At 43.2% G+C, this 23,929-nt stretch overlaps 1 protein-coding gene across 1 annotated transcript; it reads right to left on the minus strand.

The window, feature by feature from the left end:
* Positions 1 to 459: 459 nt before the first annotated feature.
* CALM1 (calmodulin 1) lies at positions 460 to 11,719 on the minus strand. The gene is made up of 6 exons (XM_055288439.2): positions 11,451 to 11,719; positions 8,609 to 8,639; positions 7,286 to 7,429; positions 4,751 to 4,857; positions 4,207 to 4,342; positions 460 to 4,031 (listed from the first exon to the last, which is right to left on the minus strand). Exons 1-6 carry the CDS (start codon positions 11,451 to 11,453, stop codon positions 4,003 to 4,005), a joined length of 450 nt encoding a protein of 149 aa, XP_055144414.1. The 5' UTR covers positions 11,454 to 11,719; the 3' UTR covers positions 460 to 4,002.
* Positions 11,720 to 23,929: the final 12,210 nt, after the last annotated feature.

The raw sequence follows: 23,929 nt of genomic DNA on the forward strand, positions 1-23,929 counted from the left end.
CAGTTGACTAAGGGGAAGGCTTCAATGCCAAGGTCCTAAATTGGAGTTGCATCCCACCCCGCTTTCCTCAGCTGTCTCGCTCTTGACATGAACCAAGGTATGTGCTTGTCATCTAAAATTCCCATCTTATTGAAAAAAAAATGTATTTCTTTATACAAGTCCTAAAGAGGCTTGGATTGGGGTTAAAAGGAAACTAATCTTTATGATGTAAATTTTCCGCATAAAAAGTAAGCATGGACAAATTAATAGGCTAAGAGAATAGGTTAAAATGTCAGCTATTAACACTCAAACTACTTAAAACTAGGGTAAGGCTGTTGTGGGATGTGTCTATGGTTATTTCTGGCCCCTTGCTCTCACAGTACTAGAGACCCAAGGAAATTAAATCAGAGGGCAGGTCTATCTTGTTCAGAGGAAAAGGGATTGAAAGCTATGCAAGCTAGAAACCTACACGGTTCGCAGTTAGAGATGAAAGGCTGCAGAAATGTTTATTGAATACAGTGCCAGGTTTATAAATAAAACTTATTTACAATTTCCATAGAGTTGGTCCCCCATCAGAGAGGTGGTTAAATCTCCAAACAGTTTATCTCAAGATTTACAGAAACGTCCAAGTACATCTCCTTTTCAAAGAGCCATGGTGAAGGGCAACTTCAGTAACAAAAGAACTACCACCATCTTTGCTACAGAAGTGTTTAATAAACATCATAATAGATTTGGAGAAAGAACACACACTCCATCCATGCCACTACCTTCTTACTCCAAGGGATACAGACAGCAAAGAATTCCTGTCTCCTACAGGACAACTTCAAGGGATTAAAAAAACAGTAACTGCCAGCTGGAGGGATAGATTAAGACACATTAGTGGAAATCTAGTCACTGCCAAAGGAGAAATATATTTAGGATATACAATAAATAATTCAAATGCTTAAAATAATTGAATGAACGGAAGAGTAGACTTGACCAAATTTACATTCTTTGTTCAGGAAGAGGTTCCCAGTATGCTGAGGGGTTCGTGGTAAGCTATTCCTCTGAAGAGACACAGCAGCGCTGGGCCTACTGCACAGCCGTTCATTACAATATTGTTACAAGTACAATCAGACATGCATTTATAAAGAGAATATAAAAATATGTACAATAGCTCATTTTCAATGTGTGTAAGTTGCCGAAAGACACCAATGAAAGTGTGCAAAAATTCATTTGTCAAAAAATCAGAAAAAGCCTTCCTTGGCAACAGTGCATCAAAAGCCCATCTGAAATATCGAGATCCATTTGCCTCGCTCAACACCTACCCCAAACAGATGGAGAACAAAACTATGAAAGGGTTTGCCAAGTACTCAGCAGTTTCTTATGGCAAGTCTCAGGCTAAAGCAGGATGCCAGTTCAACTAATCACTTTATATATAAATATATGTATATATTTATAGAGTAGTTAGAAGTAGGGGCAAGAGTTTACAGGAAGGTCCTAACCAACTTCAAGGGCACTGCCATGACACCCAGCTATTTCCTCTCACAAACTCATGCAGACTAACACCCAACACCTGGGTCGGTCATCCCCCCAAATGCCGGGGGGAGGGCTACAGTGGATTCTGCCTCACCTCTGCTCAAAACTGGAACTCAGCATTCCCTGGAGGGGGAGGGTATAGGGTTTCTGGTTCCCAGACAGGATCCTGGCCATACAAGAATCCTGTTTCAAAGGTAGTCTTTTAGGATAGACTGCAGGATCACTAAGAGTCCACCCAGCTTCTAAAAAGACTTAAGGGGTTAGAAGGCTACATTTCAAAAAAACAAGTCAAATCACCCCCTCCTGCCCCCTTCGAAACTACTGAGGTCATGGAGCACAGGCCTGAGACTGGGTCAGCCAATCAGGCTCTTTGACCACCTCCTGCCACAAAAATATCCAGGACATTAACTTACCCAAACCAGGAACCCTATCTCACCAGAAGAGAAACCCCAAGGTATCCTTAGGCATTCCTTTCAGATTCAGGGAATTACAAAAGCTCATAGTGTCAACCTCTCCTCTACCAAGCCCCCAGCCCAAGGACCAGTAGCAGCAGCACATGGGCAATGTCTCCTCTCCACTGCTCCAACCCACCCCTCTGGCAGAAAATCTAACCAGCTACAAAATGCCAGAAAGACAGGGAGTAGGAGAAGGAGAAGCCAAGGGTCTCTATAAATCAGCCCTGAATGCACCTATTTGGCTGCCAAGAGCTTCTCACTGCCTTGCTAGCAGCCTGCCACTGTTCCCTGGCAAATTGAAACCACCCACGCAAACACTCAAAACCCCGATCTCCTTGCTAATAAGATACAACCAGTTAACACCGTGAAAAATGCACATCTCCAGCCTTCATTTCAAAAAAGAGCTCTGTACTAAATGCAATATGCTTTTACGGGGGGTTTTACAGGGACCAATCTCAATGCAAAGACCAGTACCAGATGTCTGAGTTTTGGTTACAGGTTTATAATTAGACACAAAATTCACTCCACACTGGAGTTTTACTTTCAAGCTGGAAGCTAGCATTAGTTCTACTTGGGGGGGAAAAAAGCAAAGTCAAGTCAACTTGGGAAAAAAAAAAAAGTAAAAGGAGGCTAAGTATAATCATAAATTAAAAGTCGCGAATCAAAGGTGACTGGTAGTGTCTTTTAGGCATGAAGAGACTGGCTTACAAAAGTGACTACTGCTTCTATCACACACAGCGAAGATTGAATTACAGACACACTAAATCATGTCTCTTGCAGATGGTCTCAAGTAGTTACATAAGACAGGTAATCAGCAGCACAATTGAGAACAACCCCTAAATACATGCTTGAGAGAAAGTGGGTTTTTTTTTCCTTAAGAGCTCTACTGCCTGAATAGATCATTAAAAGTTACCATAATTCACCTTCCCCCCTCCCTCCAGTGAAAATGCAACTAGACCTATATGTCCATAAATAGGATGAAGCAATCGGTATCTGCTTGTTTTCAGGCAAGGTCTTGGGATCAGAGGTTGGTGCTGGGGCCTTGGGAGGGAAACCCAATGCTGAGCTGTGGGCATTTAAATGTACACTGGCCTCCCCTCCACCTGCCTTGTCCCCATTTAGATCTCAGCTTTACAAAGCATTTAACACCACTTTAAGTTAATGGTCTTTTTATTGGAAAAAAAAAAAAAAAAAAAAAAAAGACTAGCATTTACAACTTGGAATGGACGTAAATTGTAATTTCTTTGAACAGCAATGTTGATGGTTGTGCTGAAGTCCACAGCCACAGCCTACTCTGCCGGCTCCAAGTCATGGTTCAGAAGGTTTTAAAAAGAGAGAGTCCAAAGATGCTCCCTTGGTAAAGGTTATTAAAAATTTGTGTGAACAGTGACAGCCTGACACCTGTTTCACTCTAGAACAATGCAGACAATGCTAAACCAACATACATGGGCATGCCACCAGGGTGTGTCATCGTCACCATGGGTGGGAGCACACGAAGTACAAGAGGACCATCCTACCAGTGGGGCCACGTCTCAACGGTTTATCCTTCACCCATTTTTCTGCACGTCATCCTGGGGTAAACCAATTTTAAATGTGTTTGTTTTCAGTAAACCAGCTATGACAATTTATACTAAACAAATTGAACTAGAACCCATTTGAATAGGTTTTGAATTTGTTTTTTCATTTTTCATTTTTAATACAAAGGCCTGACTGTGCTCAATTGTCAAGCTGCATGCATGAAAAACTGGCCAGCCCAAACAGTGTATTAATCATTAGCAAATGGAACTTTAAGGAGTCCTTATCATTAAGGTAGTACAAGTATTTATATTGTAAAACTGATGTGTAGCTTGATCTTTAGGGGACAGGACCACCAACCAATACATGCAGATTTTGTGTGTGTGGACAGAAGGTACTTTTGACATTCAGTTTTGCTATATAGAAACAGAATGAATAAATGAACTTTTTTCTTTTTTCTTTTTTTTGCAAGAGGTAAGTAAAAGATTCAATTTGATTCTTCTAGAGGGGGGAAAAAGGAGTTGAAAGTAGGTCTTCATTTTGCAGTCATCATCTGTACGAATTCTGAAAAGACAAATATAATTGTAACTTTTGGTTATCTTTGAAAGCAGCTTTAATGAACACAACATCTTTACTGTACATAAAATAAAGTTAAAGGGCTGTCAAGTGAAGCAGTTGGCTTGCTACAGATCCTAAAGGTAAGACCATGAAACACTGAGCTCAAGGAATTTAGTTTTACCTTCATAGTTGACTTGTCCGTCTCCATCAATATCTGCTTCTCTGATCATTTCATCTACTTCTTCATCTGTTAGTTTTTCTCCTAAGTTTGTCATGACGTGACGTAGTTCTGCTGCACTGATATAACCATTGCCATCCTGTGAACATTGAGCAATTGTTATTGCTAATGATGTGGTGTGGGGAAGTAGGTCTTTGACTTAGCTATGCCCTCTCAAGTTACTGCTAACTCTGCTCCCATCAGCAATTCTCTGATCTCTAGCTCCCACCTCTAACCTACTAAATACATGCAAACAGCTAATGCAGAAAACAGGATTTGCAAAAGCTCACAACAACTCAAAGTAACAGTCAAGAAACGTGGCCCAAAATTCCTATTTATTATGCCTACCCTCCCCTGATACGGTTACTGTAAAGAGGATTTTTGAAAGTGAGATCAGAGGCTCAGGCAGTTAGATTTAAGTCTTCTGCCTATAACATTATTATAGCTTTCAGAAGACAGCAGAAGAAGCCATACTTAAGTATCATCTGCTATGTAGATGCTGGATTACCTTGTCAAAGACTCGGAATGCCTCACGGATTTCTTCTTCACTATCTGTGTCTTTCATTTTTCTAGCCATCATAGTCAAAAATTCAGGGAAGTCAATGGTGCCATTACCTCAAATTAAAAAACAAAAAGCTCATGTAAAGTAAGCACTCCATTAATGCTGCTCTGCAGTGATCATTTCAGAACCACTGTACAGAATGGTAAACATGTACTAGGACAAAGGGGCAAACTATCTTACTAGGTTCAATCATCTGCAGGTCTAAAACGTTCAAACACTTCACAGGGCAATTTCACATAATTTCAAACTCATCATCAGTGCCCAGGATAGTATTTAATTATACAAAGAAACTGCATATCTGGATTCAAGCGCATGGAAAGGTCGTGAAGGGCTGTACAGTTCAAGAGAAAAACAGCACACACCAACTCTGCAGGCTGAATCTTTCCACTCCGAGGGAAGAAAGCGCCCCCGACTGCCATCCCTGAGTTAGGGAAATCACTCAGGTCTCACTCTGCCTTGGCTAGTGACGGTAGTGACGCAAAAAAGGCCTAGAATTGAGCTGCAGGTTAAGAGTATAAAGTGTTTCAGAGGAGAAAAGATTATGAGGGAGGAACATTGATTCTGTTATGCCATGCATGGGCCATAAAGTCTTACCAAGTCTTCTCCAGGATCATTTCTTGGCCACGCTATGATGGTTAGCCACCTGTTTTCTTCCAACTCAGTATCTTTATCTCCCATTAAGGGAAAAGCTCAGAAGCATTCTCACAGCTCAGACCAGTAACACTTAGGGAACTGTCAGAAGAATCTGTTCTATGGCCAGTACTCCAAACAACTCCTCTTTAGAACTAAGAGATGAATACCCCCAAAGACAAGCACTCCAGACTAAGTGTAATTGAACTAAATGGAAATAAAATTAGAAAGAAAAACCCTAGGTTAAGTTACTCATTTTCACCAGTACCTTTAAAAGAAAATACCTCAGGGATCCCTTCAAGACTTTTTTGGCCTCAAAAATTTTAAGATATTGTCCATATTCCACAAAGACAAAAGAAATTATTTTAAGCTATCTCACAGCCACGCAGAGAAGGTCAGGTACCATCCTGTTTTCTCAGTGCAAACACAGGATTCTGTAGCCTGGCACAACTTCTCCTTCTTCCACACAATCCAAGAGCCTAACAGACTTCTCCCCTCCCCAGGCACAGATTCCCAGGGCTCCCACAAACAAGAGGAAGTTACTCCATGTTCCCGAATAGCTGATCATCTTAGCAAACTAGAGAGAACCATGGACAACCTTTTCTTTCCAAAACACTATTAGTGAAAACCACTCTAATGTGCTGAAAGCTTTGTCAAAGAACCTAATCAAAAGCTCTGCTTCCAAATGTTTGTGACCAGACAAGCGATTTTACTACACCACCTTCGAGTCAATCATCTAGAAAGTAAAATCTAGATCCGAATTGTTTATTCTTAACATTTATTTTTTTTTTACCCTTTTCTCCTCCCATCTTTTAAAAATCATGTTCTATACTGTTATATAGTACATTAGAATATATACAGGATTTACCAAAATACGTGGGTTTTTGCTTCAAAGCCTGCTTACTGATGGAAATCAGCAATCAAAGGTCTGTTGTCCACTGCTCTAGAGTTGAGAGGAACAGATGACAAACCGCTATCGGGGTTACTGCTGATTCCCTCTGGTCCTGCACCTTACAGCTTCCCTTTCTGTTAGGTTCTGCAAATCTATCCCCAGAGTCACCACACATCCGCCTCCAAACCTCACATGCTCCTCTGCAGCAAACACATCTACAGCTCACACTGTACTCACTTTTATGGTAACTTCTAAGAGTGCTTGTCACCCACTTCATCTGGAGGTTCCTCCTCCTCTTTAAACACAGTAAGTTTGTTAAAAAGCACTTTCTATGGCTATTTAATTTCACCTCCCCCTCAAGACTCAGTGCAGACTCATGGGCCAGGTGATAAAAGCTTTGAGCTCGGCTAGGAGCAGTGGCCACACCTGTAATCCCAGCACTTTGGGAGGCCGGGGAGGGCAGATCACGAGGTCAGGAGTTTGAGACCAGCCTGGCCAACATGGTGAAACCCCATCTCTACTAAAGATACAAAACACTAACTGGGCGTGGTGACACACGCCTATAATTCCAGCTACTCAGAAGGCTGAGGCAGGAGAATCGCTGGAACCCGGGAGGCAGAGGTTGCAGTGAGCCGAGATCGCGCCAGTGCCACTCTAGCCTGGGCAACAGGGCGAGACTCCGTCTCCAAAAAAAGAAAAAAAAAAAAAAAATTTGAGCTCTAGGTCACACCAAGCAGGAAAAAAACAATAGTGATCCCATGCAGAAAACATTCTAGACACTAAGCAGGATGGACGCAAGGCCCATCATCTTCTATTTTAATTGTCAATGGCCCTAAGGCAACCACAGAAAGGATCTTTGCACATCTGCTTTGCTCTGGGGACCTGAAAGACAATCCTGTAACATGTCTGAACTTGAATTACACAACAATGGCCCTCATTCATGGTTTTAAAGCTCTTACCATCAGCATCCACTTCGTTGATCATATCCTGCAATTCAGCTTCTGTTGGGTTCTGACCCAGTGACCTCATGACAGTTCCAAGTTCCTTTGTTGTGATGGTGCCATCGCCATCTTTATCAAATAGGGAGAAAGCTTCCTTGAATTCTGAAAACAAAAGTTGACCCGTTAGAATGAATGTCTTTATCCAACCCAGTCACAATACACACTTGCCAGGGGCTTGCCAAAGCAAGCCATTCAAGTTGTGCAAGGTATCAGAAGTCTGGTCTTTATCTACTGAAATAAAGACCACAATAGTCCTGTTGGACTGGCCTTCATACAGCAGCCCATAAAGCAAACACTGCTCCCAATAAACGGTGCCACACACCACAATATTCCCACAGGTTTCAAGGCGGCTAAGCTGGAACATGCTTAAATTAGCCCTAAATCCAATCTTTTTTTTTTTTTTTTTTTTTTTTTTTTTTAAACAATGGAGTCTCGCTCTGTCACCCAGGCTGGAGTGCAGTGGTGCAAGCTCAGCTCACTACAACCCCTGCCTCCCAGGTTCAAGGGACTAAATCCAATCTGACAAGATTGGTCCATGTGCCCCCTTCAAGTCCCTTCCTGTTACATTTCTAAAGCCGTAAGAATCCCTCGTTTCATAACAAATAAAATGGTTACTAGAAATGTACATTCCCAGGTAAACTCTCTCCACATGATTTTTAGGATATTTCAGAAGCATTCCTGGTTTCCTAAAGAGAAACAGTCTCAAAACAAGTCCTCCAGGAATATTAAAAAGCTAAAATCTGCCAGGCGTGATGGCACATGCCTGTAGTCCCAGCTACTCGGGAGGCTGAGGCAGGAGGATTGCTTGAGCCCAGGAGTTAGAGTCCAGCCTGGGCAACAGAGTTTAACTAATATAACTTTCTTCCCAATTACTACAGTGGTCCTAACATTCATTTTCACCCATTTCCATTTATTTTAGGATAGCAAGCACAAGCTTTCGTGGCAGATTACTGAAAGATCCATGGCACAAGAATTGTAAACTAAATTGTTGAGTAGAAGGCTCAGTACAATTTAATCATAGACAAACTTTGCACGTTGTGAAACATGGTCAAATTCTCCAGAGTTTAACAAGTGGGCATCCTTAGTTTTACTTCCTTTCACCTCATCTATAAAGTACTGGGAAGAATAATATCTGACCTAAATGTTTCTGCTTAGAGTTCTTATTTAAATAAATTCTTAGAAAAATGCCCAGACTGTAGCAGGGAGGAACAGAGGAGTCACCAAAACTGAGTCAGTGCCTAGTTCTGGCCTTCTGGGGACTCCTTGGAGTTGTCAACTTACCAGCAATCTGTTCTTCGGTCAGCTGATCAGCCTATATGAAGAAAGAAAAGGTTATCATTCAGTCCACGACATGTTTGGTTGATTTCAACATAGGTTTTCCAATTATACTTTTAATACTGTGATCTTTCAAAATTCAATCTTAAAAAAATCCTTTGAAACCTGTAGTATGGTCATTTAATGAAAGTAAATAGAATGAAGAAAACTCCTTATGCTATTTTAACAAAGGATTACAAGGAAGTGACAACATCTGCTCACTTCAAGTTTTCTTTTCTGGGCCCATGGCTTACAGCTTGCTCTGCGATCTAACTAGGCTAAGTTCATCATGTGAAAAATGGCACCTCTAGTGGCAGAAGGCCCCATGGCACCAGCCGCAGTGGCAGCAGGCTCTAAGACAGAAGAGCGCCACCTACTGCACCATGGACACCGCAGTCCCCCTTTCCACTCAACAAGGGACCCAACCCACTGCCACTGCCACCACAGCCAGGATCAGGATCTCATCCAGGGGCAGGCTTTCAGCGCACCTTGCGCACTGCTCCAGGCCCTCGAAATCTCCAAACTGGCGTTACATAATGGCATTGGGTTGGATTAACAGGCTTTTATATCCATTTTATGAGAAATAATTAAGTAGAAAAAATAAAGATACAGCAACTGGGTACGCCACCAACTTCATTTCCATGTAACAAATGCTTTCCAATCCTTTAAATTAGGCAGTTGTTTGTTAAAAGCCTACCATTTACAATGGCTAATGCCCTGGGTCAAATTATCCTATGATTCGGAAGCCAGGAAAAAATGGTACCATCTTATAAATGAAGTGTTAGAAAACTGCAAAAATTAAGTACACAGAAAACTACACAATAATTATCAGACTATATATACTCCTCTCTTTTCTGGCAAAGAGGATCTACTAAATTTGCTGGAGAGTATTAACCCTACCTACCTTAAAAATGACATAAGAACTGTTCTTAATAAACACACTTCATTCGAGGCAGTAATGGCCATGAAGGTAATTCTCACTTGCATTATTTGGTCTCCACTGAGCCTGTGCCTCCAGCCGAGGGAACTCGAGACCTCAAGGAGAGTTAATGTGTATTTCTCTTTTAAAGAAGGATACCTAAGAAGCCAATTACAAAATAAGTCCTAATAGAAAGCTGATGAAGTTTATTCTCTTAAGTGAAAACTTTAACAGTAGGAATGGTGTTCCAGTATATTGATTTTGGGTGAAAACTTGTTTTTACAAATTATAAACGGATTTTTCTTTCTACCTCAATCACTAAAAATTGGCTTTCTTTAAGCGAGAGACACGATGATTTATGTAACGCCAAGGCAACATCTGTCTTGTACAACAGGAAGCGCTGCCACACCTCGCAAGAGAAACTGTCACCTTATGGGGAGAAGAGTCCCACCTCGCTACAAAACTCTCTTGTTAGAGGGGTTACCAGGGGCATCCAACTTTCTCGACAACGAAATCCTCCTACCCCGAATGGCGCTAGCCTTGGGGGCAAAGGTGTACCAGAACCCTGCGGGGAACCATCTCCCCACCCACCAAACCAGAAACGCAGTCGGTGATGTCAGCCCTGCCCGCCGAGGAGGAAGGGGCTGTGGAAAACACACCCAGCGAGGTGCACAGTCGCATCTGGCAATCTAGAGGCTGCAGAGAAAGCAGAAAGGTGGAGGACATCTCTCTGAAGACTGGAAGTGGCGCGGGGCGAGGGGCCGGGCAGGGCGCGTGCCCGGGGGCAGGGACAAGGCGGCCTCTGAGCGGGCGTCGGGACGCCGCCCCTCCTCGGCCACGAGGGTCACCACCCCCAGCCCCCGCGCTCCAGGGCCGCGGCCAAGGCCACTCGAACCTCCCACCTGCTTCTGCTCCCCTAGGCGACGAGCCCGCCGCGCTGCCGCCTCCTCCCGGAGCAGAAACTTTGCGTCTCTAATGGAAACCAAGCCGCGCGCCAGCTCCCTCCTCCCCCGCCCCCCCCCGCCCCAATTAGCGCGAGCCGAGCGCCTCCCGCGGGAAGGGCCTCCTGGTGCACCGAGGCTCACGCCCGCCCGCACTGCTGCACTGGGTGGGGGTCGCAGGGTGCGAAAGCGGCAGGAACAAGCCACGGCCACACCGCAGGGCCCCGCCCGGGCGTAGGGCGGCCCAGCCGCCGCTTCCGCCCTCTCCGCCCCCAACCCCTCGCCTTCCTGCCCCCAACCCCACCCTTCCCCGGCTCCTTCCTTCCCAGCCCACGCCCGCGTCGCGCCCCCCGGGAAGGAGGGGAGAGCGACCGAGGGAGGGCGCCCAGCAGAGCCGGCCAAGGTGGGGAGGTGGCGGGCGCTGACTGCGCCCCTCAACACCCGGCCGGAACAATGTGCGCCACCGGCCAGCTCCAGCCCATTCATTCTCCACTGCCCGCCCGACCTGCCACCTTCGCGCCGGCGGAGAAGCGGGGTGGGGAGGGGCGGGCGGTGGGGGGGGTCTAGTGCCCGGCCCCGCCCGGCTCCCAGGCCGAAACGCTGCGCTGCAGGCAGCCCGGGTGCGGCGCTAGTGGATGCAGTGGGTGCGGGGCTGGGCGGGGGACGGGGGGGTTGGATGCAGAAAGCCCCGCTGCAGTTGCGGCCGGAGCCCCTGCCCGTGGACGGCCTACGGCCAAGTCCAGCTCCAAGGGGAACCAATACATGAAGCTCCCTGGCACAGTTCGCCGAGATGCAAATCCAAAATGCATCCTCCTTTAAGCGCAGCTGCTGCGTAACACTCAAAAGAAAAACCTCCACGAACCAAAAACAAACAAGAAACAAAACAACTAGAAATCTGGGAAGAAATCTCGGGCAGCTGCTACGCCGGCATTTGCCACTCCCGACCTACCATGGTGCGAGCGAAGGGAGGAAGAGCAGAGGGAGCGAGGGTGGCTGCACCAGCGCGGGGGCTGTGACGGCGGGGGTACCTCCGATGCTGATGCTGCTGCTGCTGCTGCTAAGGCGCGCTGTGCGCTGTGCCGCCGCCGCCTGCGCCGCCGCCTGACTACGAGTAACGGCACGGCGTCCACGAGACTCCCAGCACCACTGCCGGAGCGCGAGTCTGCGCCCCGCGATATATATATGGCGCGCCGTATCCCTCCGCCGCGGCGGAGCCGCTTCGCGCAGAGTGGATCTGCGGCAGCCGGGCCTTGCCCGCCTGGTCCCGCCCCCCGGTTCGCCAGGCCTCCCGCCTCCCCCTGCGCGCCAGTCGCGGCGGCAGTACGCTGGGTCGGTGACTGGAAGCGTTCTAGGCTGGGCGCGCGGTCTCCGGTCAGGTGTGGCGGGGAGTCCTCAGGAGACGCCCATCCTGGGCGAGGGCGAAGACAGAGCGCCTGCTTAGTCCAACCTGGGGGCGGCCCAGAGCCTCGGAAGCCGTTCGCCCCGCTACCCACCCCAGCCTCACCCCACCTGGGTGACCCTCCCACCTCAACATCTTCAACCGCTCCACTGGGGCTGCCGGCTCCCGCGTGCTCCTCGTCCTTGGGTCTGCAGCGGCCACTTCCAGTTTGGGGTGCTGCAGGAGGTCCTGAGAGTAGGGGGTCCGCGGGGAGGTGGTGGCAGATTGGCCACACTCCTTCAGCTGCCGAGGAGAGGAGTCGGCAGAGGACGAGGTAGTTGTCCTCCTGGAAGAAATTGGTCCTCTTCGGATTTTGGAGCAATATCCGAGCCAAATTATATATGCTCAGTTGCTAAATCTGTGTCATGCTGCGATGTTTAATCAGTCTTTAATGTTTTTACGTTTCCACTGAATATTTTTTAGGATACCTGAATATTTCTCCCCTACTATTTTGTTCTCTTTTTCCTATGGAGAATACGATTCATCCTGGCGCTCGTCTTACTAAAATTAATGTACCTGTGCAGCTTCTACAGACCTTAAACCCAGGCTTTAAATTTTTCGTAATTTTCCTGATCCTGAGAAGGGTCAGAGTCTTTATTCATAAATCCATAGAAACAAAGAAGGGAAAAAATAGATGCTTCAAATCCCCTGCATTACAGGTGGAACACAGAGCCAATTGCCTCTCTTATAGAGCTAGATTGTATTTTAAACTACAGTTTTGATTATATTCCCTTTAAAAGACTATTTAAATCTTTAAATATACTAGTGTTTTCCATTTTTTATTATATTCCTTTTAAAAGAATATTTAAATCTTTAAGTTTACTAGTGTTTTCCATTTTTCTGTAAAGCAGAGAAAGAATAATTTCAGCCAGTAATGTGAAGCCAGGACTTGTAAAAATCTTGACAAAATGCTGCAGTTTCTTTTCTTGCCAAGGCAGAACACAGAATTTGATCTTCTGTTTACAGGGCCCGGGCAACAGTTAGAGGTTATCATTTGCTTACTGTTTCACAGAATATGGCAAAGTGTGTGATTAACATGCTGTGCTAGAAAGGGCTTTGCTTGATTATGTTTGTTTCTGGTTTCAACAAAGTCTGCAGAAGATGTGTTTTTTAAAAAGGGAAAATGTACAGGCACATTGCAAATGCCACAGGACTTCTTGGGATAACCTTAGACAAGACGTCAGCATCTGTGGAGCTGTTCCTACTGATGTTCCTTCTGGAATGCCGCAGAAAGAGTGAACCTGCTGTTTAATTTAAAGAGAGGCTGCAGCAGCAAGCCAGGGGATGGTGCTGCCTTCCCTCTGCAGATTAGAAAGACACTATTCACTTCACAAACCTAATCCTAATCCCTGCAAAAAAAATAATAATAATACTCCTGGGCTCATAGGGGAAAACCTGAGTAGGCATAAAGCGTGCATACTAATGGGAGAGTTGGAAATAAGGAAATAGAAGAAAAGGGACTAATACAAATTAATTTTAAAGAATATTCAATAATCCAGTCAGTTACAAGCCTAAATGGCCAAACCCCTTATTAAAACTGCATCTTGGCCGGGCGCGGTGGCTCACACCTGTAATCCCAGCACTTGGGGAGGCCGAAGCAGGCGGATCACAAGGTCAGGAGATTGAGACCATCCTGGCCAACATAGTGAAATCCTGTCTCTACTAAAAATACAAAAATTAGCTGGGCGTGGTGGCACATGCCTGTAATCTCAGCTACTTTCAGTAGGCTGAGGCAGGAGAATCCCTTGAACCAGGGCGTCGGAGGTTGCAGTGAGCCAAGATAGCGCCATTGCACTCCAGCCTGGTGACAGAGCGAGACTCCATCCAATAATAATAATAATAATAATAATAATAAAACTGCCTCTTTCCTAAGGGTATTGGTATTCTTTCTCTGGGGCTTTTCATATAGTAGTTAGTGAAACATATTTTTCTTTTTTTTTTTTTGAGACAGAGCCTCACTTTGTTTCCCAGGCTGGAGTGCAGTGGCACAATCTCGGCTCACTGCAACCTTCGCCTTGCGGGTTCAAGCTATTCTTCTGCCTCAGCCTCTTGAGTGGCTGGGATTACAGGTACAGGCGCCTGCCACCAAGCCTGGCTAATTTTTGTATTTTTAGTAGAGACGGGGCTTCACCATGTTGGCCAGGCTGGTCTCAAACTCCTGACTTCAAGTGATCCATCTGCCTCGGCCTTCCAAAGTGCTGGGATTACAGGTGTGAGCCACCACTCCTGGCCAGTGAAATACATTTTAAAACATGGTATGCATTGTATAAGTAGGGGGAAATAATGGCCTAGAAATGTGTTTAATTATTAAGGATCTACTCGTTTCTGATAGTCTTCCATTCCTTGTAATTATTTTAGTTAAGTTGCTACAATCTATGGTTTTGAAAGCCAAGCACTCTCTAAAATAATATTTTTCCTCTGTCATTAACCTTATTTCACCCAAATACAACATTTTAAAACTTTTTATGACTTTACTTGCTAAAAACTGTACATTTCAGAATCCTTTTACTTACTATAGTAAAATTTATTTTCCTGATTCTTCATATTTTACAAACTAGAGTTCTATTTTGGTAATTCTTTAATGTATCAAAGCACATCTTTGTTTTCAAGTTCATCGGGCTTATAATGAGGTCATGCTTGCACAGTTTTATGGACATGCTTTTCACAGTTTGACACTCTGAAATATAAGAAAGTCAAGTGACTTGCCCAAGATCTACTGTGAGTCAGGGATGGGGCATAAAATAGAGCTTGAGTCCTTGCTCAGGGGCTCTAATATTAGATAATATATTCGTGGTCTTGATATCTGAACATTTTAAAGGCCCAATGTTAGGGGTTTGTCTGTTTCATAAAGCGGATTCTTCTGAATGCCTATTTAGAAATCACTGGGTTTTCATTATCAAATAGACTGCTTTAAGTGAATACACGTCCTAATTTATGAAGAGATCAGCAATCAGGAAAATAAACCACATTATTGTAATATCATAATTTACTGAGAACCAAAAATCTATGGAACATTTCATAGTTAAAGGAAATTGTTCTATAGGAAGTTATTTAAATAAGATAAAAGTAAATGGAAGAAAAGTAAAAACGATGCAGCCTCAAGCCAGGAATCTCATGTTTAAGTATGATTTCCGTCACTAACCAAATCACTCTAACCCTCTGAATCTGACAGAAAGGACACAGATGTAGCAAGTGTTTTGTACTTGATGTAGAAATTCCTTCTAGCTGTGAAACCCTGTGTCTGAGGTTATATGATTATAACATATACATATATAACCTCTGTCATATATATGTGTACACACATATACATATATTGAAGATGGAGAAATGGAGAATGCAAATGGAGAAATGGAAATAGTTTAAAAATAACAATTACTTGCCCAGCATGGTGGCTCACACCTGTAATCCCAGCACCTTGGGAGGCTGAGGCATGTGGATCATGAGGTCAGGAGTTCAAGACCAGCCTGGCCAACATAGTGAAACCCTGTCTTACTAAAAATACAAAAAATAAGCCGGGCGTGGTGGCAGGCACCTGTAATCCCAGCTACTCAGGAGACTAAGGCAGGAGAATCACTTGAACCTGGGAGGCAGAGGTTGCAGTCAGCAGAGATCGCACCACTGCACTCCAGCCTGGGCAACAGTACAAGACTCTGTCTCAAAAAATAAAAATAAAAAATAACAATTACTCAGCATTGACTATGACCAGGCTCTGTGCTAAATGCATTATTTCAGCCTCCTACCCATCCTGTGAAACAGGTATCATTATTCTTACAAAGGAACTGAGGCACTGAACAAGTCAGTGACTTGCCTAACTTAAGTGGAACCCAAAAATCTAGCTGAGAGCCCAAGCACTTAAGCATTACACTATAACTATCTCCTGCAATTTAATAGAATTTATTTTTATTTTAATTTGGGGTAGGAGGCAGAAGAGACAAAGATTAAGATGAAAATTTGGTTTCTAAAGAGATACTTCTTACCCAATAATTTAAAATAAGATCATAGGAATGTAGTAATGGCTCTATTTCCTACATAAGGAATATGGAGTGTTTGGGGAAGAAAACCTAAAGCAAAACGTTTAATTTGTGATGCTTTCTAGCTGGAGGACATTTCTCATTTTGCCTCTGAGGTCTAAAGAGGTCAAAAGCCTTGCTCACTGTCAGACATCCAATTGTGTGTGTGAGAGAGAGGTAGAGACAGATATGGTTCGTTGGTTGGTTGGTTTGATAGTCAATAATACCTCTTTACCATCCTCAGCTCCCTCCTTCTCCACCCCATGGTCCAATAGTACTTAGATGAATATCCACCATTCAGGATTCTCCACTTCACTAATCATCTCCAACTGCCAGAACAGATTCTTGCCATTTGTGTTTGGATTTACATTTCATTAAATTCTATTCAGGATTATTATAAAAAGTTTTCTTATCTCTATCAATAAATAAAATACTCCATTATTTTTCCATTTAAAATTTTGTGATTATCTTTTTTGTTGTTATAATGTTTATGAATGACTCATATAGGTAATGAGCAGAGGGAACATTCTTACATTACATTTAAATTTGAAAATATGTTACCATCAGAACATAATAAGCAAGTGTTAGGCCATGACAACTTACCTTCAGAAAAATATTATCCATTTTAGCATATAGGGCGTCTGTTTAGTGTCCCATGATTTTAAATGACTCATAGCCAGACTAACTGTCCTGTTGTATGTTCCAGCTTGTGAAGGTCACCAGTATACTCAGTGGTCTGAAGTGCAGTATTTCCAAACAGCACCATTCACTAGCTTTGAGTGCCTCATTCTTGTTTTTTTTTTTTTAAAACACTTTGCTTTGTATAGGAGAAAACATATCTTATCCTCCATTCACAGGGTTTGTGCTTGTTTTGCTAGTAGCTGTGGTGATGGATTTGCCTTCCTCTGTTCCCTCTCTGGTCAAGCCACCTTCGTGACCACCGTCATAAATATGCAACACAAAAAGCGGGGTCAGGGATATAGAATGAGAACAGAGCAAAATAACTGGCCATTAATGAGATTGGACCCATCACTTGAGCCTCAGCTTTGGGCTTTAACCAACTAAGCCTTTAAGTCAAAGGCAGCCAATGGTTACACAGACTTAGGGACCAAGTACTGTGTGTGAATTCAGATAGTAAAATGCCCAGTGGGATAAGATCATAGTTTTGTGCTTTAGTTGTTTACATTAACTTCAAGCTGGGTTTTTTCTTTTTTTTTTTGTTTTCTGAGACAGGGTCTCACTCTGTCCCCCAGGCTGGAGTACAATGGCATGATCATAGCTGACTGTAATCTCAAACTCCTGGGCTCAAATGATCCTCTTGCCTTGGACTCCCAAAGTGCTGGGATTACAGGAGTGAGCCACCATGCCTGGCCTGGAGGGTTTTTTTTTTTAATTTAATTAATTAATTATTATTATTATTATTATTATTACTATTTTTAGAGATGGGGTCTCACTATGTCATTCAGGCTGGTCTCTAACTCCTGGGCTCAAGCAATCCACCCGCCTCGGCCTCCCAAATTGCTGGGATTACAGGCATGAGCCACTGTGTCCGGACAGGCCTGGAAATTCTTAAACTACCATTGTCCTCATTAATCCGAAAGCAAGGGCAATAGTAACTTCAATTAGCATCCAAACGATAACCAGCAACTTCATATTTCAACATATGTGCTAGAATGCAGGCCAAACCATAGAACAGGTCTAAGGCTTATCCACGCAACAATAGACATTTAGCAGCTTACGAAAGATTAAACAGCTATTCAGTTGAGGGATATGTGGCCACAGCGATAAGCTGAAATGGCAGGTTTTGGGGTGACTCAGTTTGCCTGTAGAGCAGAGCCAGTGATTGGCACAAATGGGTACTTTCACTGAGGTCTTGACACACGGAAAACCAGACCATAATGATAAATCAGGTAAATTGATGCTGATTGTGGGCTATATTAAAGAATTGGCCCCACCAATTCCAACAGACTTAAGATCTAATTTGGCAACTGTGTGGTTTGCTTTCAATCAATAAATAGCCTCTGTCTTGCCTTCTAGAGCTGTGCTGCCCACTCCAGTAGTCACTAATCACATGTGGCTGTTTAAATCAAACTTAATTAAAATTTAAAATTGAGTTCCTCAGTCTTTATAGACATATTTCAAGTGTTCAATAGGCCCATATGGCTAGTGGTTACCATATTGGGCAGCATGGAACATTTCCATCATTGCAATAAGTTACATCAGATAGCTCCATTCTAGAAATTTTAAAAAAGGAAATATCTGTGTTTGCCTGGATCAGGAATGTTGAGGATCCCAAAATTTCTAATAGCACATCCATGATCTTTGTTTATCCCAATGAGCTTGTCCCCTTCTGATCCATCCAATGCACAGCTGCCAGCAGTTTCATCACGTCACTCCCATGCTCAAAAACCCTCAATGGCTCCCAACGCCTTTCAACAGTTTGCCAATCTACTTTTTCAGTATTACCATCCTTTGTTATTCTACACATTCTTTACTTCAGACAGATCAGTATAGTCTCTGTCCTCTGAATATACATTGTCCCCTCTCAACTTATTGCCTTTTCCATGCCATTCCTAGTGTCCAAATGCTTGTCTGTATCCTCACCATCTATCTAAATCCTATGGGTCCTTCATGCCCAGTTTAAATGCAACATGTTTCAAACTTTCCTGATTATCACAACTCCAAATGAACTTCCTTTCCGCTGAATTCCTACCCCTCTTGTCCTTTTCTACCTGATATTATTGTTTCATATATCTAACATCAACCAGATAGTAGTAGAAGCCAAGATATACTTTTTGAACTCAGCATAGCATTTGACTCGTTAAACACCAGTCGACTATTTAATTGATTAGTGTTGAGCTCGATTCACTCTCAGGACTGAAGAGGATATTAAAAGTGAGTTTCTCAAAATACAAAAGGAAAAGAAAGTCCTTTGCTTTAATTCTGAAAGCAAGGTGGGAGGCCACACCTCCTCAGGAACATCCTGAACTATCCCTGCTTTGATCCCAACCTGTATCCTTCTACAGTCACGAGCAAGTGTATACTCTGGCTGACTCATCCCTTGGCAATTTTCTTCAGACTTTCACACAACTGGATCCATTCTCTGCTTCCTATAATGGAGAAAATATGGTCAAAGGGAAGTTGTCTTTGAACAGAAAAACCACCTCCATCTAAATCTAGTGAAGATGCTTATTGAGTTTTATTCATTCTAAGTCGAGGCTCTGAGTCATTGGCTAATAAACCAACTCCAGGCGTCAAAACGGGATGATTGAATCATTTGGCCACTGAAAAGATGTACCTTCAGGAGTGTTTTCAAGTTGTACAACTGAATATCAGTGTGTCACCTTCCTTCTCATTCTCATTCTCATAAACCAAAAGCATAGACAGAAAATTTGTCTTATTTCAATGAAGGGTTACTTAAGGCTTTGTTATTTTCATTGTTTTGACAAAGCAAATAGCTTTTTCCCAAGAAGAGGACCATATTGCTGCATCTCATTTGCTAGGCTAAATGGCTGCTTCGTTGGCCGCTTAGCCAGGCAGACTCAGCTACCTCATCTGTAACATTAGTGTAATAAACAAACCCTAGGGAAATATACGATGTGGTTGCTTATAATACTTAAAATATCATTGTGCTAAATGGCAATGAGTAGGTTAGAAATCCATTCAGAACCTAGGTCAGAGGGTCTGACTTAGTCTGTGGAAGGGCTCAGCAGTGGGAAGATCCAACTCGGTCTCCCATCATTTGGCGGCACCCCCAACAGGTTGGTGCCCAGGGCAGTGAGCCCTCAGCCGCCTCACCCTCCACCAGTCCTATGCAATGCTGCTGAGTCATCACTGTCTTCCAGAGCAGCCCCAAGAGATTTGTGACTCAGAGAACTGATTTATAGTTTCATGTTTCACTGCTCTAGCTCTTCCCTGCCACACAAAGGTTCACAGTTGCACCTGTTTCGCACAAAGTTTGAAACTTAGGAAATGACCTTAAAACTGAATAGCAGCAAAACATATGAGCCATATTTTAAATGGTCTACTGACACAGAGATTCTACTAGAGGCATTTCTGATTTTCAAATCCTAAAGAACGGGAGAGAACTGAGAAAAGGTATTCTGTGCCTTGTACCTGTGGGGACTTTATTTTTATTTTTTAATTTTTTATACAGATTCAGTTGAGACCTGTGGGAACCTTTGCATAGGGGAATACTTCGTGGTTTGAGCACACATTTCAAACTGTGTTCCGTATGGTGACACCATACGCTCCCACCGAGCCATTCTGACTTTCAAAACTTGTTTTGCTGTGAATATTTGCTAGATGGCCAGCTAGGTTAGGGGGTTAGGATACTGCTAAAGCCTTGGAACAAGTTTCTCTTTCTGTGAAAGAGCACCATGCTCTAAACAAGTCCAATCATACTGTTTTAACCACCTGAAGAAAAGAAATCAAAATTTTAGAAAGCAGCCTAAAAGTCGCATAATGGGAAATAAAGACAAACATTATTCTTTTTTTATGCAGAACAAAGAGTTTATTATAAATGTTCTTCATAAAAAAAACCCTTAGCAAACTAAAGCTAGAAGGATTTATTTTTTATAGATTTAAAGGGTACATTTTTGTTACATGTATATATTGCACGGTGGTGGAGTCTGGGCTTTTAGTGTGACTGTCACCTGAGTAGTGTACAATGTATCCAACAGGTAATTTCTCATCCCTCACTGCCCTCCCACTTTGTGGAGTCTCCAATGTCTTATTATTCCACTCTGTATGTCCATGAACATGATTTTTTTTTATTAGCACTTTGCAACACCCTAAAAATACCTCAGAACTTTATGAAATAATTAGAATTGTGTAGCCACATTCCTTTTTATGCATCACTCATCTCAAAAAATAAGCTTCTCTGAGCTCTTCTGGGAATAAGAAAGGGAAATGCTGCTAGCCTAAAGAAGACAGAAGAAATTATGATAAAGTTTCACAAGGGGAAAGTGTCAGCAATTTAAATGAAGGTCAAAGATTTAAGGCAAGCGGTTTAGATAAGGCCTAGCACAGAGAACAATTCAGAACAGCCAGTCCCTAAATGGATAACAAAGTCCAAAGCAAAGTCTCCCAAGATTTTCCACAGTCACTTGGAAGCCCTGTGAATGATAACATTCCTCTACTCACCTTACTATGATTGTTCTTTGATTAAAATGTTTTCAAAGGTCAAAGGAAAGAGCAGTCTAAAAGCCTGCTCTTTCCCTAACTAGTCCCTTCTCGGGACTTAGTTTTCTTATCTGGAAAATGTAAAAGTTAGACCAGATGGACTTTCTCTGGTTCTTCCCAGATTTAGAATTTCATGATTCTAAATATTCTTGCTTGTGAATTTTGTGAGGAACTTGTGCGGAATTCCCTAGTAACCAGGAGACTCTTAGAGATGTGGATGTATATACATCTGAGGTCGCAGTGGACTTGTCTCAAGAGTTACATCTTTTCAGAAATGTTAAAAATCGGCCTGGCATGGCAGCTCACGCCTGTAATCACAACCCTTTGGGAGGCCAAGACGGGTGGATCGCTTGAGGATAGGAGTTCAAGACCAGCCTGGCCAACGTGGTGAAACTCCATCTCTACAAAAAATACAAAAATTAGCCAGGTATGGTGGCACATGCCTGTAGTCCCAGCTACTCCGGAGGCTGAGGCACGAGAATCACTTGAACCCAGAAGGCAGAGATTGCAGTGAGCCAAGATCATGCCACTGCACTCCAGCCTGAGTGACAGAATGAGACTATCTCAAAAAAAAAAAAGTTAAAAATCATTACAGAATTCTGACTTTGTCAAATGGTACTCACATAAAATACTTAGGACAGACCAGACCATGCCTACTCAAATTGACTGATCGACTGTGACATTTATTTCCAAAAATTGCCCCCACCAAAAAAAAAAGGAAGGACAAAAAAGAAAAAAATCCAAGGCCGGGTAGAAGACATCATCTCTTTCCAAAGACCAGAAAAGCAACAATAGACCAGGAAAGTGAGCAATTTTGTTTGAGTGAGTCAGATAGGTTTTTTAAAAATCATTTTCTTCTAAATCTTTGTATTCTTCAAAGAATGTAACAGAATACATACAAAGGAGAGCTTGGAGATAAGCCCTGATATTTAAGATCATTAGTGTTCCACAGTGATATTTCTTTAATTTAAAAATAAGAAATGGAGACAACTCAACCAGAGGGAAAAAAAATTGTGTTGAAAAAAGAAACTGAACCTTCTACATTGTAGATGCTCCATAAATATTGGTTGATTTCTTTTTTGAGACAGGGTCCTATTCTGTCACCCAGGCTGGAGTGCAGTGGTGCGATCATAGCTCACTGCAGCCTCAAACTCCTGGCCTTTGGTGATCCTGCCACCTTAGGCTCCCAATTAGCTGGGACCATAGGTGCGCACCACCACGCCCGGCTAATTTTTGTTATTTTTTGTAGAGACAGGGTCTTCCTATGTTGCTCAAGCTGGTCTCAAACCCCTGGGCTCAAGTGCTCTGCCCACCTTAGCCTCCCAAAGTGCTGGGATAAGTGGTGTAAGCCACTGCATCCGGCCTTTGATTGATTTTCTTGAGACTCAAAGACCTTTTCAAATGCAGATTCTTCTACTATTGTCCTAATTACTGTTCATTCATTCCTTCAGTAAATCTTTATCTAGAAATGTAAGGGAAATTCACTAGGCACAGACAATATAATGATGAATCGAATAGGCCTTGTCCTTAAGGAGTTCACAATTTAGTGAGCTCATTTGCTGACCACTAAAAAGCAAGTTTTACATGTGCTAGGATTGAAGTAATAAGCCTCAAGGAGCATTTTGTGACACACCAATTCACATTTAGATAAATGTAGTTCAGGCTTCCTGGTAAGCCTAACTTCTTTGTAAAACTGGGACCCTTCCTCTGGAAGTATTATAAATATTGGGAAGACCGAATATAAAAATAAACATATAGGCCGGGCGCGGTGGCTCACGCTTGTAATCCCAGCACTTTGGGAGGCTGAGGCGGGCGGATCACGAGGTCAGGAGATCGAGACCACGGTGAAACCCCGTCTCTACTAAAAATACAAAAAAATTAGCTGGGCGTGGTGGCGGGCGCCTGTAGTCCCAGCTACTCGGAGAGGCTGAGGCAGGAGAATGGCGTGAACCCGGGAGGCGGAGCTTGCAGTGAGCCGAGATTACGCCACTGCACTCCAGCCTGGGAGACAGAGCAAGACTCTGTCTCAAAAAAAAAATAAAAAAATAATAAAAAAATAAAAATAAACATATAAGTAACTTGTACAATGTCAAGCATTATACACAGAAACGGATAAACCTAAGTATAATGACACAATGAAGTTATGGTCCAATTTCTCCACAGTGGAATCATATACTAGAGCTGGAAGGGAATCTGGAAATTCCCTAATCCAATCCTCAAATTCTACATACTAGAAAACTGAGGTCCCAGTCAGGCGCGGCGGCTCACGCCTGTAATTCCAGCACTTTGGGAGGCTGAGACGGGCGGATCACCTGAGGTCGGGAGTTCAAGACCAGCCTGACCAACATGGTGAAACATGTCTGTAATCCCAGCTACTTGGGAGGCTGAGGCAGGAGAATCGCTTGAACCTGGGAGGTGGAGGTGGAGGTGGAGTGAGCCGAGATGGCGCCACTGCACTCCAGCCTGGCAACAGAGGGAGTCTCCGTCTCAGACAAACAAAAAGAAAACTGAGGTCCCAAGAACACAGGAAAGGAACTTACTCAAGAATTCTCAATTTGTTATTGGCACAGTTAGATCTCTTTTTTCACATCAGGCTCTGGCTTGCTACAAAGAAGTCACAGAACATGCTTCCTATACCATATAAATTGCAAAAGAAACATGTCGTATTGTTTTTGGGGCAGGTATTTTTACAGTGAAATGCTCATTTGGAAGTTCCAATATATTTGCTTACTTGGCAAACATCTTTGGGAATGACTACTAACCGCCTACAGAAAGAAAACCACAGCTTTTCTCCTT

Source organism: Symphalangus syndactylus, chromosome 8, assembly GCF_028878055.3.
Source record: "Symphalangus syndactylus isolate Jambi chromosome 8, NHGRI_mSymSyn1-v2.1_pri, whole genome shotgun sequence".
Taxonomy (NCBI): Eukaryota; Metazoa; Chordata; class Mammalia; order Primates; family Hylobatidae; genus Symphalangus; species Symphalangus syndactylus.